An 18,493-nucleotide genomic window follows, 5' to 3' on the forward strand; every position below is an offset into this window, starting at 1 on the left:
ATTTTTAAAGGAACTTTAAATTAACTTATTTCGACTTTAGTGATAATGAGGTTGCAATATGACTGCCTTTTAAGTTAAACAAAGTGTATATTTCAGTATTTACAGATAGGCGCTGTAATGGCAATGTTCATAAGTGGCCCAGGAACTACAGTTCCATAATAGACCACGTGTATTTATCAATGACTAACTAGTAATGAATTAAATGTGGTGTACCTCGAGGTATTGCACAAGGACCATCATTGTTCATCTATTACGCTGCTACATGATGGGGCAGCAGTCACGCTATCGTTCAGGTTTTACTATAAGCTATGACGTCAAAACATAGTTCTCTCTCAAGGTCAACTGTAAAGAAAACCAACCTCATCTCAACTGCCTAAAACCATGTTTGCTAACCCGAGGCGATTCAGGCGAACCCCCCGCGGGTGCGGGCGGTGCTAGTGGTCTCAGGTCCGCATAGGCACCACCAGCCCCAGAATCCCTAGCGCGAGGGAGCTCGGTCGAAGGCAGCCACGGGTCACGTGAATGCCCGGTTTACACTGGCTTGTGTTTGTGTTGCCGTTACAAGGCCGACTCCCCTTCCGCTGAGGCGCGCTGAGCCCGAGTAGCAACTGCGAACTTGCGCTGTGTTTTGGCACCGCCTATGCAAATGACCACAGGCGAACACACGGAGCAGCTGACGTGCAAAGGTCCCCTAGCGCAGAGCAGAGGCGCGGCACGGCCGGATAAAAGACCAGCCGGGACATCAACACGCAGTCTCAGTTCAGCGGATGCACCTCGGTAAGTTGATCGTCTGAGATTCACGCCATCGTAGCCGCTCCGGTGGGTTCTCCTGTTATCAACCCTGTGTTAAGTGTACTCCGTTTTATCGCGTTGCCCTCATCTCCCGGTGCAGACTCTTTTGTTAGCAATTGTGTAACCTTTAACGCTTGCCAAAGTTGTTTTGTGCAGAGTGTGTGTGTGTGTGTGTGTGTGTGTGTGTGTGTGTGTGTGTGTGTGTGTGTGCAGAGTGGAAGTATAAACTACTCGTTTCCTACCGCCAGTGACAACCATACTTGACAAGTTAGGATGCGATACGTACCGTTGCATAAACACTTCGATTGAGCGGACTTCCTGGGCGCCAGCCTGGCCCTCCGTCTCCCGGAGATGGGTTCGGGTTAACGGTGTCGTTCAACGGGTTAACGTTACGTTTACAATAAGGAGGCTTTAAAACGAATTCAAAAGCGCAACTCGAGATCAGCGTGCCCTTCAGGCATGTTTTTACCCCCATGCCTGCATGAATATCCTCCTTCATGACGTGTCAGTGTGTGTGCTCGTGTGTGAGCCATCTCCTTCCATCGTCTTTCAAGTTGTTGTGGGGCTGTCTATTATAACGAGGTTATACCACGTCTGCGTCATTCTGCGTTGTTAACGGTGAAACATTTTCTAACTTGTACCACATCTTCTTCCTCTCCACAACAGACACATCCACCATGAATTTCATACTGGAAACCCTGAAGGTCCTCGGGCTAGTTCTGTGGTACAGCCTGGAGTCGCTGGTGTTCTGCTTCATCCCCACCAAGAGGAAGACGGTGGCGGGGGAGGTGGTGCTCATCACCGGCTCCGGCAGCGGCATCGGGAGGCTCATGGCCCTGGAGTTCGCCGACCTCGGCACGGTGCTGGTGTTGTGGGACATCAACCAGGAGGGCCTGAAGGAGACCGCCAGGCTGGTCAAAGAGAGGGGCGTCACCAGGGTCCACTGCTACGTCTGTGACTGCAGCGACAAGGCAGAGGTTTACAGTGTGGCCGACCAGGTAAGAAGTGCTCCTAAAGTGTGTGTGTGTGTGTGTGTCTGGATACACACATCACTTCTCCGGCCAGTGGGCTTCCTGTAAAAACCCTCCATTGTCCATCAATAGTTAGTGGCCATGGCTGAGATGGATATAGTGTACTTGGGAAATCGGTTGCTATACTGCTTAATGGAGCATAGGTCATTAATGGAGCATAGGTCATTAATGGAGCATAGGCCATTGTCTGTCCAACGGAGTCCCTGTAAAAGCTTCCAAATCCCTGTGGGACTGTTGAATGTACAGCAACTGTATGTTGCTTCATAGGACCACTTAATTTGATTAGGAACTGATTAGTGTGTGACGTGGCTACCTTGTGATATGATCTGATATTTTATGATCCGTTTTGGCTAACCCAATCACTTTTACAATGCTAGTTCTGTAAACCAACTGGGTCAAAGGTTGTCCTTTTCGTTAGCCCAATAGCCATGTTTTGGAAAATCGTACTAAATTCTGGCAGTTGTGATACAAAAGTTTATAGTGCTCTAAATATATATTATAGTGTTCTAACTGTTGCTATATCAAATTAGATTGTTCTTCAGTTGACCATCAACGGAATCTGTGATAAATGTAGTAGTTCAGTTGGAAGCCTCAAGCTATCTAAAGCATCAGTTGTGGACGCCTCAATTTATAAACAAATGTGGTGCACAAAGGGAGCGATTATCCTTGTGTAAATAAGAAAAACCCTGTAAGGTAAAACCTGTCAGGCAATCATATCGGACAGGCTCTCTCCTTTGTTTGTTGTGGAGCTTTGACTGCAGAACAAAGAGGTGTGGCTTCAGAGCCATTTTAGCTGTCACTCATTGACGCTCTATTTGCATGATGCACTACACAGCCACGAGACCATTGTCTCTTCTCTGTGTTCCAGGATACTACTCAAGGAACATGACTTATTTTATTAATTTCACCTTGACGTTAAGAGGAATTCTCAAATCTTTGAGAATTCCTCTTTACGTCAAGGTGATTGCTAATTGCTAGTCACCATTGCTAACACAATGGTGACTAAGCCAAGTAACAAGGCCAACTAATTGAAGGCCTTTGCCTTTGCAGTATTATGAATTTGAGGCCATAATGTGAGGTTCCATGGGAATAATAACCACCTAATGACAAAGTTTTTGCCAAAGAGAAGGAAATAGAAGTCTGAGATTTCAACCAATCTCTTAATATGTCAAAATCCATATGCAACCTTGTGCAATCGGTTTTCTTTAGTACCTAATGAAGTCCATAAACGAGTTGTAGAAGTAGAGGAATATATCAGCTGGTTACAGTGTTTGTTGTTTCCCTCCTTATCACTTCCCCAAAGCAAACCTGTATCTTCTTTGTTATTGGTTATCTTGTTTGTTATCTGCGTTTAAAATGCACTTGTTTATTGTCGTTTACACGCAGGTTATCTATCTCACCTGTCCTAATGCACTTCACCTCGTAGCAAGTGAAACTAGTTCCAAACGGGAAAATTACCTTTATTTAAATGCAATTAAATAAGTGACTCTGGCACAATAGCACTGAACTAAAATGTTTTAAACTGGTTGAACTTTGATAATTATATTAAATATGTTTCATGAGTAGTTGAGAAAGTAGCGGAAAGTACAAACAGCTTAAAAGGCGGAGTTGAATACAGGTTAAACACGTGGCTCATTCTGCTAGCAACCTTTGAACTCAAGCAGGCCAGGGTCAAATGGCGACAGATGTTGCTAATGGAAAATGAATGGTCTCTCTATGAAAAACAAGATGAAGGAATCTTGATTGGCTTGTCCTGATGCATAGTTTGGGAAGATTGCCACATCCAAACACCGCCTTTATCAACAGATTTGACGATCCTCGTGAACTAGAAAGTATTAAAAGCACTTCTTACCGCCCCCACCTGCCCCTCCCAATGTTTGCTTAACTACTGGGTATTGGATAACAGGCTAATTCTAAGTATTAAGGGTTCCCCAGCCTAGACTTTGATAATGGAAGCCTGTCTGTGGTTGTGGTGGTGGTGGTTAACGTTACGTTTCGATCGCTGTCCTAGGTCAAGCGCGAGGTGGGAGACGTCAGCATCCTGGTCAACAACGCTGGCATCGTGACCGGCAAGAAGTTCATGGATGCCCCTGATTCCCTGATCGAGAAGTCCATGGAGGTCAACACCATGGCTCACTTCTGGGTCAGTACGACACAAACAGACAGACAGACAGATGGGGGTTCAAATGTTTCATGTTATGACTATGAGTAATACTTTATCATGTTTCCATACTTTGCATCTGTGCTGACTCTGGGGCGGGGTTCTTCAGCCTGTTTGTCACTGTGGTCCTCTGTGCAAATGAGAAGTCTCTGCATGGCACGGTATGGGAACTGCGCGACCTGAACTAGCGTAGCTAGGCAGGCTGTAGGTTGGGAGTGGGAGCGGTTCAGGTGTCGGTCGTACGATTCTTGCAAACAGAGAGGAGTATGGCCTGAGTGGCAAGCTTTTTATATTTCTAGAATATATCTTTTAAAGGATGTGATATAAATTTCAAACATTATTTAAATCACTATCGCTCACCATTGGCTATAGATATATCCAGGTCAATTTAAGACACCAGACTTTTATTTGGGCAACTATGGTATCTTTAATGACACCCAGTTTCTCATTGGGCTGTTAATGTAATTGGATACAATATAGGGTTACAATTAGACATATTAATTAGACGTGTGAGGGTCCGTGGCCTGCTGATTGCGAACCACTGCTCTAGGCTGAAGGCCCTTAATGGTTGCAAAGCCAAAGGTAATAATAAGGAAACGGCAAAGTTCCTGCAAGTCTAAATAAGGAAGTGATCAAACCAATTCCTTTTTAAAAGTTGTCTGCTGATGGTTTAAAACCATTTTTAACTGCTGTGCAAGCCTTTTCGCACGCCGTCTCCCTGACTGAATCCTACTTGGAATGCCTTGTGAGCTCACCCAGATTCAGTAGTGAAAAACGCAACACATCAGCATTGCCCAATTCAATGTGATTGCAGAGGTGAAGCAAAAACGTATTCTAATCTGAGAAAAACCTTCCATGCGCATTTCTTTTTATCAACATTCAGTTTTATCTTGGCGGAACAGTTTTATTGCTCCATCGATTTCTGCATTTTCGTCGTGTGGGGCCTTTGGTACCGTCCTGCACTGTGCTGATTGATCCTATCATTTTTGTTATCTTTGGAAACCTCTCAACAGACCCTAGACCAGTCCTATTGCGGAGAGAAACAGAATGTGATCTCACGGAACTATGTTCAAATATTGATTGAGATGTTTCAATTTTCTTCGATTAATAATTTATTCATCTTAGCAGGACTTTCTGTTTTGCTGTTATTATATACTGTAGTGGTGTTGCTGTTCAGATCATGAACAAGGCGTGTCCCATACAAGCCTTCACTCTCAGCTCGGTTGGTTTCTTGTTTCTAATGGTTTCCTCTCCCTCTCTTCAGACCTACAAGGCATTCCTGCCAGCCATGATCGCCAACAACCATGGACACTTGGTCTGCATTGCCAGCAGCGCTGGACTGATAGGAGTGAACGGACTGGCAGGTTTGTGTTTTGGGTACAGCCATGTTCTTGTCTGCTTCCCTGCTTTCTCTCGACCATGTCGATTTGATAACCATGTTCATTTAAAAGTTCATTAAAAGTATACAGTAGAACCTATGTTTTGGTAGATTCTATTGTGGAATGAACTTTCTGTCAATGGGTACTTCAGGTAACACTCTAAAACTAGTATTGAGGCTTTAGCTCTAGGAGTATTGAGCTCTAGGATGTGTACTGGGTATTGTCCTGCTTTACCCCCCCCCCCCGATCTCTTCCAGTCCTCTATTGTAACTGTAGGATTGATTGCTAAAGATGATAATTAATCCTGGTGTTGCCTTATGTCAGTATCAAATGTCAACCCCCCCGCCCACACAGACTACTGCGCCAGTAAGTTTGGCGCTGTGGGCTTCGCCGAATCCATTTCCTTGGAGCTCATCGCCACCGGCAAAGATGGCATCAAGACCACCATCGTGTGTCCCTACTTCATCAACACCGGCATGTTCGACGGATGCCAAACCAAGTAAGCAGACCTGGGAAGGTGCATTTAAAAAAGAAGTGTGCATTGCTGGTTCTTCTTCTTCGCTGTTTTAACCATATAAGCCAGTTCAGCTCTCAATCACAGTCTGAACAGAACTTTCAGAGGCGGGTACATTGGTACTTGGATCAGTCAATATATCGTCTTTGCTGTGGGGATGACTGGGGGTTATTTTCCCCTCAGTTGCACAACAAATGAAAAAAAATGATATGAACTGCACTTGTTAAAAGGCCAATACCTTCACTATTGTGTACTTCTTTTTTTCTCCTCTATTGTGCTACTTTTCCTTTTAATCTCTGCTCCCTGGCACATTTAATGACAAAGATAAGGGCGATGACCCATAGTTGTCAGTCGTTTTTATTTTTCTATCTTTGTCCCTGCCACGTGGGCCTCGTATGCAATAAGCCGGTCGTCTCTGACTCATGGTGGTAAGCTCTGTAGTGCCCTTCAGATCATCTTCATCGAGCCCTGACCTCCCCATAAAATGTTATGGAGCACTGCCTCTTAACGGTTTATTATAAACAAAATAAAAGTACTCGTCATAGTTTTTACAGGTTTTATCAACCGTTTGCATTTATCTTGACGTTTCCTTTTCCTAATGGACCATACAGAAAGTTATAAAGAGCAACAATGATTGCTATTTAGAAACGGTGATTATTGTAATAATTAAAGGCACTATTTGTTGATATAAGTGTCCTATAGCTTTGTATTCTTCATCCCTGATGTGGAGTGTGGGGTCAGTAACATGGGGCCGTCCTCACTGCCTGTTCACGGGCCGGGAACTCAACAGCCTGACATGGCGGGCAAAAAAAAATAAATAATATTTTCGGACCGGACTGACCTAATGTCGGAGGGATGGAGAACTAAATTGGCGATGACTGTGGAAATTGCCAATGGGAAGAGACAAATGCCATGTTCCTCGTAGCGGATAACTTTGTTGTCGGAATTAGAATGTTCAGCAGTCATGAAACCAGGATTTTCTTCCTTGTAATTTGAACTGGATTAAGCTGCTGGCAAACTATTTACCTGGGCGAGCTATTTAGTCTGACCTGCAAAAATATAGGCAGAAAATTTTCATTAGGAAAGACTTCATAAATCCAACAGCTATTATAAAAAATATATCTCTCGGACCTCATTCCCGTCTGAGTGAGTTATTTTTTTAAATAGTGTTTATTATAAAAAACCATAAGCACTGACCCATTTGAGATGAAGAAAAAAATGACAGATCTTATTTTTTCCTTCCATGTTGTGACAACTGAGAAACAGATGGATAGATAGTTTGTGAGTGGGGACCATGAATAAAATCAACAAATGAAAAACCATTGCCCAAGAGCTCTCCTTGTCAGAAGATATTCGAATGACACAGGTGCATTGTGGGAATAGCCAAAAAGCCCAGGGTAATTTCCGAAAGGTGTGACAGGCTTTTGCTTGTCTCGCGTTTGTCTTTCTCGATCCATCCATCAGCTCTCCGCCCTCACAACATGCTCTCTCTGCATGCAGTCATTCAAATACCTCTTTATCTTTCACCTCCACCTCTCCATTCATCCATCCTTTCGTCTGACACTTAACAGCCCGCAGCTACTGTGAACCATCTCCTAGTGTTGACGCCAAGCTAAGGGCCTGTCACTTTCTGTCCGTCAGGGTCAAATGTTCAACAAGACCACACACTAAGCTGTCGAGTCTGCCCACCACAAGTTTGTCTTTCTGCAATGATGTGGCGTCTATTAATTCTTTTTGTTCTGTTTGGTGTATGAATATGCAATGTATATAAGTGTATGTTTTTGCAGTAGTAAAAGTAGTCGGTTAAGTAGTAGGCTAACGTAGGTTGGTTTCACTAGAACCCTGGGTGAAATTTAATATTTTTGGTATGAACATATTTTCTTGGCACACACGCATTGACTTTTGACCCACTTAACTGTGCTGCAGATAAGATTAAAGAGCCATCATTTAAATGTGTAATTTGTAATAAATGCAAAGCCGTTCGTCAGCTATTTGTGAGTGATAAGCTTGGCGCTAACATCTGTTCCGGTGGACTGCTTCTGTAAAAGACAATATAGATTTCACACCACTCCCGAGGCTAATTTCTGACCATTCCAGACCTCGCTTCCTTGATAGATTCCCCGAATCAATCTTTCCATCCCACACGTTCACACAGTGTTACCATAGCTCCACCACTGGTGTGTGAGTGAAACGCTTCTCAGTGGCGGTGAAATGTAGAGAGGGAGGGAGCGGAGAGGGATACTGCCTTCTTTATTTCTTCTTTTGCGTCGTTTTCTCTCTTAACCTACAGCAGCTTCAATCCCTCATGAGGAGTGGAGTACAGGCTACAGAATGAGAATGGTGTAGTAATGGATAGTAGGGTTGGTACAGGTGCTATTCCAAGTCACCGGTGGTGGGCTATTCCATTCCGTTGTTTCTCCTGCTGTGTCATACAACGGCTTTCCCAATCAAAACTCCTCTACTCTGCAAATATGCATAATAACCAAATGCGGACCTAAGCTGTGAACTTGATTGGTGCGCTGATGAATGTGAGGCACTTTGCATGCTGGAGGTCTGACGAATGACACGTGCTCGACGAATCACATGGCCTACAGCTCGCATCCTGTTGAGCCCAGATCCATTGGGTAAACATTTCAGAAAGATCCTGGACTATTATAGTGACATACTCGTGGGTTGTTAGCCAAAGGCATGGCTATGTCTAACCTAGAAGTACAACAAAGGAGAAGTAAAAAGCCTTTTTACAAAGTCTCCTTTTGAGACCTTCCTATGCAATATCTTATTTTTTTAAATGGCTAATTATGAGCATAATAATATAATTCAATCAATATAACTATATTATGCATTAATTGCCTTCTTCAAAATTTTCCCTCTTAAAGATCTTGGAGCATTATAGATTATCCTTTAAAATTGCCCAAAGCATAATATGGCTGTGTAGAGAAATCTCACTTGATTGTTGGTCATCATGGTTACGTATTCGTTTTGTACTATAATTGTGACTGTGACTCTCCAGTCATTCATTTTTCTAGCTCCTCCTCCATCGTTTAAATTAGAGTAGAGAATTAATAGAATTTATTCACTATTCTTTGTATTTTATTGATCAACCTCCTTTCTGTTTTAGATGGCCCAGGCTGTTGCCGATCCTGGACCCGGACTACGTGGCCAAGAAGATCATCCGAGCGGTTCTCACGGACCAGGTCTTCCTGCTGCTTCCGAGGAGCATGTACCTGATCGCAGGACTTAAGAAGTCAGTAAACATTACTCATCAGTTATTTTCGTTGACGGTGTCTGCGCTGTATGTTTCTGCTGCTATGCTGTGCACGCAACATCTGTATCGAATGCATTGTCGAGTGTCTCTTGGGCCACATTCCACATCTGTTTTTTTAATCTGTCTGAGGGTGCATTCCTGAGGTCTCCTACGCTCCTTCAATTATGTGACATGAGATTCCCCGCCAAGGGGCCAAGATCAGCCTGCTGTGAAGGGTGGATGAACCAGGCCGGCCGGCTGACCTCTCCCTTCTCAGCCTTCATCCCCTCACTGGCCCCGAGGCCTTTGTGTAGTAGTTGCTGCCAGGCTCCTTCCCCGTTGAGAGGACAAACAGAAATGGACCTTAGGCTATATCCACACCTTGTCAATAACTGTTAAAAGTGATTGACTGTTATTGATTTATGAAGCCCATTTGTATTGTGTGATTGTCACATCTTATAGATGCGTTCTGTTTTTAAAAAGGTACACATCCATCTATTCGATGCATGTATAATCGGTTGATTGGCCTATCTAGTAAGTAGTTCATTTTTAGTAAACCAGACCGCAGTAGACTGTAATGCATTCTTTGTGTTTAACAAAAGGAGCTGCTTTGCTTGGCACTACCCCCCCCCCATACCATCTTATTAATGCTAAACCCTACACTCTACACTTTTCCAGTTCTCTATGGCCCTTTAATTTGTATTTAATTTGCATCGATCACACTGACTATTTATGGGGTAGTCTGAATTTCTAGGCAGGATATCACCCTCCAGATCATTTATTTCGTGATTGGTAGCGTTAAGTACTTCAAAAACATAGTTTCAATGCTTTATTAACACAAAGCCACCTACATTAGGCTCTCCTTTAAGGGCGATGTATGGTAAAAATCCAACCCTAATACTCAGGAGTTCACTGGGGGATACTGCAAATGGGGGAAATTTGAAAATCGGAAACGCATCTTAAAATTAATGAAATGCATTGGCGCCCTGACTTCATTTAGCCATGGCCCTTGTGTCCCATGGCTTTGTTTCAGATTGATCACAAAGCCATTGGTGCTTTTCTATAACAAAGGACACTATTATTCCTCTCACTTAGTTGACTATTTCCACCAGTCTGTTCTGAGGCCAAGCCGCTACGGTTCTCAGGGGAAATTGGTTCTGATGGAATCATGTATACTGTGCAGACTTTCTGGAGGGTTAAATGTGGTCGCCATTCAATTCCTAAATCCATCGGAATAGAAGATGGAAACAGTTACACTTTGGTTTCAAAAGAACTTTAGCTTATGGCCTGAAAGGATTCAGGCTATTTTGTGTGCAGAAAATTGCCTCAACTTTATTTTCCAATGTGTGCCTGTTTTTCCAAAAGCATTTTTGCAATGGCCGCATCGAGCTGAAGCAGTTTGGTAGCCCAGAAAGGCCAGAAAATGATAGACTGCAGTCTGAGAAATTGAATTGGGTTGTGTAAAGTAGGCATTATTTGGGTCCACTAGTGTGTCAGAGCGATGCTAAAAATAAGTTTTTATAATTATCAGTCGCAATTAAGTGAATTACGAAACACAATTGAGACAGTGTTATTATAATCAAAAAGTAACATTATAGGACCAATTGGTGGGTAGTCCGATCATGTATAGTGTTTTGGACTTCTGTCGTCAACTGGCTACCTTGCCATTTGACAACCTTGCCAATTGCGCTATTCTAAATGGCCTGCCTTTTTGCTTTCGCCATTTTCTGTTCCCTTTAGTGAACCTATAGTTCTGTAGATCCATTCGGATTCAGGGTTAAAGCGGACACTTGGTTGAATTATTAATTTGGTTCGGTTAGCGTTCACATTGGACTTTGTTTGGCGTACCAAAGGTTGTGAATAAACAGCTCCATCGCCCCTAGAGTGAACTAAAGAGGTCTTCACTTGGGGGCAGGCGGAGACTCCTGTTTTCAAGTGGACCAGAGTTTGTTTGTTTGGTTCTGACCAGATTTTGAATGAGTGTTTTCCAACCGCCGCAAATGAGCCATACTATCAGGGGAAATGCTCCAGGGTTGGATTTGTAATGGACCAAATGGCTCAGGTGTCAAAGCCAATAGACCCGCCATGGCCTTTGCCCCACTTGCATGCTGGAGCTTCTTTATCACAATATGAGCCCTTGTGTACCAAGAGGGCCATGTTGTCTGTCCCAGGGTTCAAGGTAAAGGAAGTGGAACCCATCTTTCCTGTCAATACCTAGTTCTGCTGGCGTGAGTAAAATGTAATCCTTTGATTATGTGCATTTTGCAGCCATGGTTATGTTCCTAACTGTTGTATAACCATTGTCAATGTGCTCTTAACTAAGTGGTCTATTAGAACATTTCTTCAGTTCAACTATGAGGGATTCACCAAATGATTTCTTTGTAAACTATGCCCTTGTATCTCTTCTGATGCAATAGTCTTCTTTAGATTACATGCACAAAAGGTTGTTGTGCACTTAATATTCAGTTAATAATATGAACTGAACAAATGCATTCCAAAAAGGTTTGAATTAGAGTAGTAGTAACCTGGTAGAGATCCTGTCCGCTCCCTCCCATCCTACTGCCTCGTGTAGAACCCTGGACTGGAAGATATCGACCCTCCTCATTGGCTACCTGGGACACTGCATTACCAAGCAAGACTCAGGACTCGCTCTGCGCAGTAAACTGCTCTAAGGGGCTGTCCTGTACGTGGCTGTAACAGGCTGACTGTTGTGTAACGTCACGGGTGCAACACTCTTTGGTGATGGCAAAATGTATATTCTGAGGGGAACCGTTTGCATGGGCAGCATATCCCTACCCCTACCAACACCAATGTCCCTGCTTGGTCCCTCCCCCCTCCATTAGTTAGTATTTTTAGTCTCAAGATGGTAATATTAGGTGCAGCTATATGACTGTGACCCTTGGCACATATTCTTGGGAATGTCACGACAAGATGAGTGCTTGGAATCTAAGGCAGTTCAAATCGGAAATTAGCTAAAATGATGTCTTGCCTTGTTCTCTGGGTTTTGCTTATTTGTTATTCCTTGACAAATCATTAATAAAAATAAATATTTTTTATAATTTTTGAATCTTTTTATGAATTTGAGGTAGTGCTCCGTTTCATCATCCTCAAATCTAACAATACACTGTAAAAATCGTTTGACAAACATTAAGTTCCAAAGAACAACAATACCACACGCATAATTAAATCACCAGTTTGGGGTGTTTTAGATTTCACAATAATACAAACTTTTAGCCATTAATTAGTATAATAAGTATAAATTAGTATAACCTGCAAAGTGTCAATACTGTGATTCATAATTCTCTGTCTAATAAAATACAGTATGAATTAATGTATCATACAATGTCTATGAAGCCGCTGTTGTAATTCATTCACTTACTCAAATGATCAGCACCCATCAGTGTTGGATAGGTTAGGTTTTCAAGTGTTGCCCAAGTGTTCTCTCTCTGAAGTGTATTGTTTGGGTTTGTGTTCAATACAGCAAATAATCATGGTTAAAGGGATATCTACAGAGAATTAGGTAACTGCCTATGATAGCCATATTTTCAGTGGGTTATTTATATAACCCACTGTATATATATATTATATACTTATTATATAATGGTATGAAATAAATAGGTAGTACAATTGGTCTTTTGGCATTTAGACCAAAAATACTTGGAGTGTGATATCTAAAACTGGAATAACCCTAAAGTTGAGTTCTGGTGTCACCCAACTTGATCGCATACTCACACAAAATTATTTTGATTACACAGTCTTTTCTAGAAACTTGTTGGTCCCTGATTGGGCTTCAGTCACCCCCCCCACCCCCCGGTACCCTGTTCATACAGTACAACTGCTAGTTGCTTGTATTCTTGGCTTCCTTCCATAGTGAATATATGGATCGTCATTTCCTATTATATTTATTTTGGTATTAAGGTGAGCTGTTTTATTGGTAGGATAGTAAACAAAAGAAGGCTGTTTACTACTTATACTGTTTTCTTTCTCTTTAATTGCAACGGTGATATAGTGATACGCAGGAATCTGGTTCTCCTTTTTGTTTTTCTCCGAGCAAGGAGCCATTACTCTCCATGAGAAAGCTTTTTGTCTCTGGAACCTGCCTGTCTCCCTTGTAGGATTTGAAGACCGAGCAGTATGAAAAAAAATGACTTCATTGATTCCTATGCATTAGTGCAACTTGTATTCTTCTTCTGAGAATGAGGCTGTCGCTCTAAGTTCATTATCGGCAGAGTCAAATGTAACACCACTCCTACCATGATAGACTTACTCCAGTTGGAATTACTTATTTTAATTTTTTATTTATTAAATCCTTTTCACATCACTATGTGTCAAGAAGCTAATTAGCTTATTAACAATTAATCAATAAGTCCTATTGCTTTCTTTCTAGTTCGATATTACTAAAGGTCCATTGTACTGGTTATATTCACACCCATATTTATACGACAGATGAGGGGTTGTATTTGGGTCCATCAAAACAAGCCTATTGACAACAGCCCGTCATGTCCAACCATCAACCGTAAATGGGCCTTAAAATGCTCCTTGCTCAGCTTTATGCTTTTAATGTCTTTAAACTCATTCAGTTCTGCCGTGTAAACGGTAATACCACACAGCAGCAGGTCTAAGTGGCCCGGCTCTGCCAACCTGGGCCGGTCATTGGGGTTGAAAAATGAAATCCCTAAAAGCATCTTTGGAGAGGCGATTAAAAAACCTGAGGGAATGAGATGTGTGCACAAAGGGAAAGTGGCCATTCCACAGAACGATAAACGGTCACATAAAAGTAAGGTCTACTACACACGTCAACCCATCCCAATAATCCTCAAACATAACGGTTATTGTTCAATTCGAGCAACAATAAAACGTTCATTTTATCACTTGCGTGCGTTCCATGAACATTGCTGCAATTTCACAACAGCAAATGGTATCACAATGCTTGCTCTCGGGAGGCACAGATAGGACAATTCTTGTGCAATATAGATTTAATTTTTTAACTGAGGGTCATCGTAATCGTGCAGACTCAATAGTATACTTTTACTTTTCAACACCATCACTTTAACAATCCTCCGTCGCCGATGTTGGTGTATGAGGAAAGTGTTGGTTACCTTGCTTCGCTCCACTCTGTGCCTTCATTATACATCTGGGCTCGGGGAGCTTGACGAGCAGCACGTGTGTGATGCCGTGTGCACGTCTCCAGCTTGGGTAGAGCTGGGGACGTCCTCCTGTCGCTGTCTGCTGTGCGTGACAGCCGCGCCTACCTGATGACTACCTCTTCTCACGCAGCCTTCTCGACGGGAGGCTGGGCATATGTTAGTACTAACTTATTATTAAGGTAGCAAAGTAACCCTTTTGGGGACAGTGCTTGTGGTTGTGCACGCATGCATGCATGCACGCACAAACACACTGCTTAACAGAGGCCATTTGGAGGGGCTCAGGAGCCTAGGTGAGGAGGTGAACCAAGGCAGGAACAGGGAACTGCAGGACTGTAGTATCTCAACCTTAACCCCCCCCCCCCTCGCCCTCAACTCTGCCCGTTACTGACAGCACACCCTAGCACTCCAGACTCCCCCTTGTTGACCATTGTTTGCGTCTCCCCCCATTCTCTCTCTCTCTCTCTCTCTCTCTCTCTCTCTCTCAGCATCCTACCCACCAAGCAGGGGGTTCTCTTGGGCCAGTACCTGGGAGCCTTCAGCCTCATGGACACCTTCCGAGGACACAAGAAGGTGCTGTAGCCGGGACGAGGCGGTGGCTGCTTGGCTGGGGAGCGGGAGAAGAGAGGCAGATGGAGGATCGTTGAAAGCATGCCTTTCGTCTTCAGGGTTTTAGGTTTTAATTGGCTTGCAAGCCGTTGGAAAAAACAGAAGTTGTTTTTTTAATCAAGAAAGGTCCTTGACGTATGTTTAAAAGGATTGGATCCATCCTAAGTCGTTGTGTTTTTGAATGTTGATTCGTAGCGGCGGTGGCGCCTTGTTAACTACTACGCCATTAGCTGCTCTTCATTCGGTTCGGATGAAGAATACTAACAAGGTTGTTATTTTCACTTAATTGAAATGCAAAGTTTTTTTTTTTTTACACCAATGTGAATTGTGTTTGTTAAAAGAAAACACGCAGTGGGTAACCATTAGCGAAGGAGACCGCTAAAGGATAATGAACGAGGATTCCTAGTCTCCCACTTGACACTTACCAGGTGCTGGGGGTGGCAGTCGCTTCCCCACATCAGGACCACACATCGTAGTGCCTTCAACATTTCAATGGGCTCCCACTTGAAGGAAAATTATATATGTTCGTATTTTGACTTGTTATATCGGTAAGTCCTCATGTTCCAGAACTGTTGTGTCTTCAGAATACATGCCTTTGTAATCCCGGTATGACCTCAGTCATAGGGTACCGAAGAGAGGACCCGGTGAAGGGTTCCTGTAGCGCAGTGGTACCTCCCATTTGGTACGCTCTAAAGGGTTAGACGGTCAAGGTTAGTATTGGCTATAGAAGGAGTGTTCATGTGCAGAGAGATCTGCCAAGAACAGAAGTAAAGGTGATGTGACACACACCTCCACGCCCTACTGCAGCGCCTGTCCCAGCAGTCCATGACCTCCACCCGTCTGTCTAGGGACAGGGACATTAGGAAGGCCGTAGGCGATCAGCGTGGCTGAAGCAGCCGAGGGTACCTTAGGGTGGCGGTAGCTACAGTACAGACTGCTGCTGTAGCGCTTAACCCTGGGTGCTGGTGAAACCCAAACACTTCCTTTTGTTAAAATACAGGTCAGTGCAGCTTCCGTTCCCTGGTGAGCCCACACCGGTGCTGTTTGAGACTGAAACCGGACAATGAACTGTGGTTTTGGTACACATTTAAATGAAGGAGTTGTGACACTGCTGCTGCTTTTAATTCATATTTCACGCCCTGTGGTGTATTTCGTTTAGTTGATTAATAGTTTATTATTGAAATCCTTTGGATTGTCTATTCAGTCATTTCGATTTTGTCCCATTTCACTCACAAAATTGCCAACTTTTGTATGTGCATATATATCAATAACTTGCTCTAGTGTTAGAGACATTTCAACCCCTCCCATATGGCATGCCTACGTATGTTTAGATTTATCAGATACCCATGTACCGAAATAGCCAGTATTGTGCTTTTAATATACTTTAGCCAAAAATGTTGTTTGCTTAATTTGAAGTGTCAAACTGACTTTACATTGCGATAGTATTACAAAGTAATACTGACCAGGGAAGTGGCCCTAGAAATAGCCCATTGCCATAGATGGAGTGCCTCTTTATCATTGCGGTCGTGTGGGACCAGTCCTACTGCTCAGCACACTGCTGCCGGCCAAACCATCCGGTCGTCCTTTGACCACTGGGCCCCACAAAGCCCCACTAGTATGGTTCTTATAATAGCATTATTATATTCTCAACGTATCATCGCATGTTTCCCCTTGATCAATGCTACGAGGAGCTAGCATAGAGCCAACCGTTTGTAATTGTAATGTGTTCCCGCGATGAAGGTGGGGTCATTAAGGTGGGCTGATGTAGGATAAGGGGCTGACTTGGTCCATATGCTTTTTTTACAAGCTGTTATATCGTGTATAATGACTGAGGTCACTAATGGACTGTTATTATGTAAAATTAACCTGTAATGTACACATGAGTAATAAAACATATCAACCAATTATAGCTTGCATCTGCTGTTTTATACCCTATGGAAGGTGACGCATACTTAGACTTTGAATGGTCGAACCTGACCGAGGCTTTCCTTACTCAAGTCCTTCTCAGCTTTTATAGTCCATTTCATACTCGGTTACGAAGCACACGTCAACGAGAAGTACCTTTTTTAAAGGCAAAGCTGAAAACATGCAAATCATGGGGAGGCATTTTTCTATATAGTCTGCTACATTTATATACAGAAAGTATTTATTTCGTAGAATAATTTGGAAGGTGCCTTAATCTCTATCCCATTACAAATGTACTCGGCGTTTTAATCATACAGCGGTATGTGGTAGTGAAGAGCGGTCTGCTACTGCCCCCTAGCGGCCAGTGTCTATACCAATTTTATATTATTATTATTATTATTATTATTATTATTATACTTTAAGTATTTCGATCCAATAAGCTTGACAGCCCTGTGGATAAAGTCATTACTGGTATTTATTGGCTATCCTTAATTAAAATCACATGTCATCATTAGGAAGGAAATGAAGCAATGGACAGTGAATCCCAGGTAAAATAAATGGGTAGCTGAGGGTAAGTACAGCGGGTAGTACATGGATGCTATAAGCTCATGATTTGTTTCTGTTTGGCAAGTGTCTGGACCGGAGGACCAGCCATCTATAAGGCGCGGCAGTGTCAATAAATCACTTGATCAAATACACACTGATAAGTAGGCCTTATTAAAAACGGCAGAGGGAATCTGTATGAAATCAAGCATGGACACATCTCAAGTTATGAAGATAAGGAAACATTCCCCAACCATTTCTGTGATGCCTTCACAGAATCACGCATGCACGGACGCACACGCACACACATACAAAGAAAGGGGAGGGGATATTTAACTGGTCAAATGAAAGTGGTCAAACGAGACACACGCACAGTGTAGCAATAAGTTATTAATGAAATATTTATAAGGTAGGTCACAGAAGTGTCCTTACGCTGTTTTATTCAAAATAGGTTATCTGTTCAGATCCTTTTATAGCCACATGATGGCGGTGTAAATGTTTAAAATCAACAATACTAGGTCCACTATGGAACTGTGGAGGAGCGCGTAAACCAGAAGAGCAAACCATTTATGACCGTGGGAACGATTCCGTGTGATTGAAAATGTAAAGTTATATCCTACAATATTTAGGCCTATATTCTGTCATAATTTTGCCGTTCAAGTGACAATATGTTGGCTAGCCTACTCGAACAATACAATAGGCTAAACGAATTGACATATCTAAAGTTATTAGCCTGACGGTGGACGGTCTTTGAGAGCCCACATCAGAAAGTACTCTGTAATATTCCCGTTAACCGTAGTGCCACATTATAGGTAGGCCTATTTAATTTCGTCGCAATGTTGCAGTTAAATAACTATAAAAAAAAACCTTGTAGGCTCACGGTTACGCTATGGATTTTTAATTAGTCACACTTTAAATGAACTCTTTTTATAATAGTCCGTGTTTTATATATAATATAATTATGATTATTATGATGATGTAATCCCCATTATTATCCAATCCTATTTTATTTTATTAAACATTCGTGACGCTGAGCTGTGTTGTTACCACATGTATCGCAGTAGCCTATGATAAGCTTGCATTCCCCAACACTCTCCTTCCATTCATCCACTCTATTACCCACCATCACTACTACTACGCTGCCATCCATCCCCAACAGACACGCAGCACC

At 42.7% G+C, this 18,493-nt stretch overlaps 1 protein-coding gene across 2 annotated transcripts; it reads left to right on the forward strand.

Annotated features, from left to right (window-relative positions):
- Positions 1 to 601: 601 nt before the first annotated feature.
- LOC307086441 (epidermal retinol dehydrogenase 2-like) lies at positions 602 to 15,186 on the forward strand. 2 transcript variants are annotated; one of them, XM_079751655.1, is made up of 7 exons: positions 602 to 777; positions 1,459 to 1,790; positions 3,835 to 3,966; positions 5,249 to 5,348; positions 5,718 to 5,862; positions 8,996 to 9,121; positions 14,754 to 15,186. In XM_079751655.1, exons 1-7 carry the CDS (start codon positions 768 to 770, stop codon positions 14,845 to 14,847), a joined length of 939 nt encoding a protein of 312 aa, XP_079607781.1. In that variant the 5' UTR covers positions 602 to 767; the 3' UTR covers positions 14,848 to 15,186. The 2 variants fall into 2 exon arrangements, with proteins under 2 accessions (XP_079607781.1, XP_079607782.1); XM_079751656.1 differs by having other exon boundaries at positions 773 to 819.
- The last annotated feature ends 3,307 nt before the right edge of the window (positions 15,187 to 18,493 follow it).

This window comes from Pollachius pollachius, assembly GCF_949987615.1.
Source record: "Pollachius pollachius genome assembly, chromosome: 14".
NCBI classification, from domain to species: domain Eukaryota; kingdom Metazoa; phylum Chordata; class Actinopteri; order Gadiformes; family Gadidae; genus Pollachius; species Pollachius pollachius.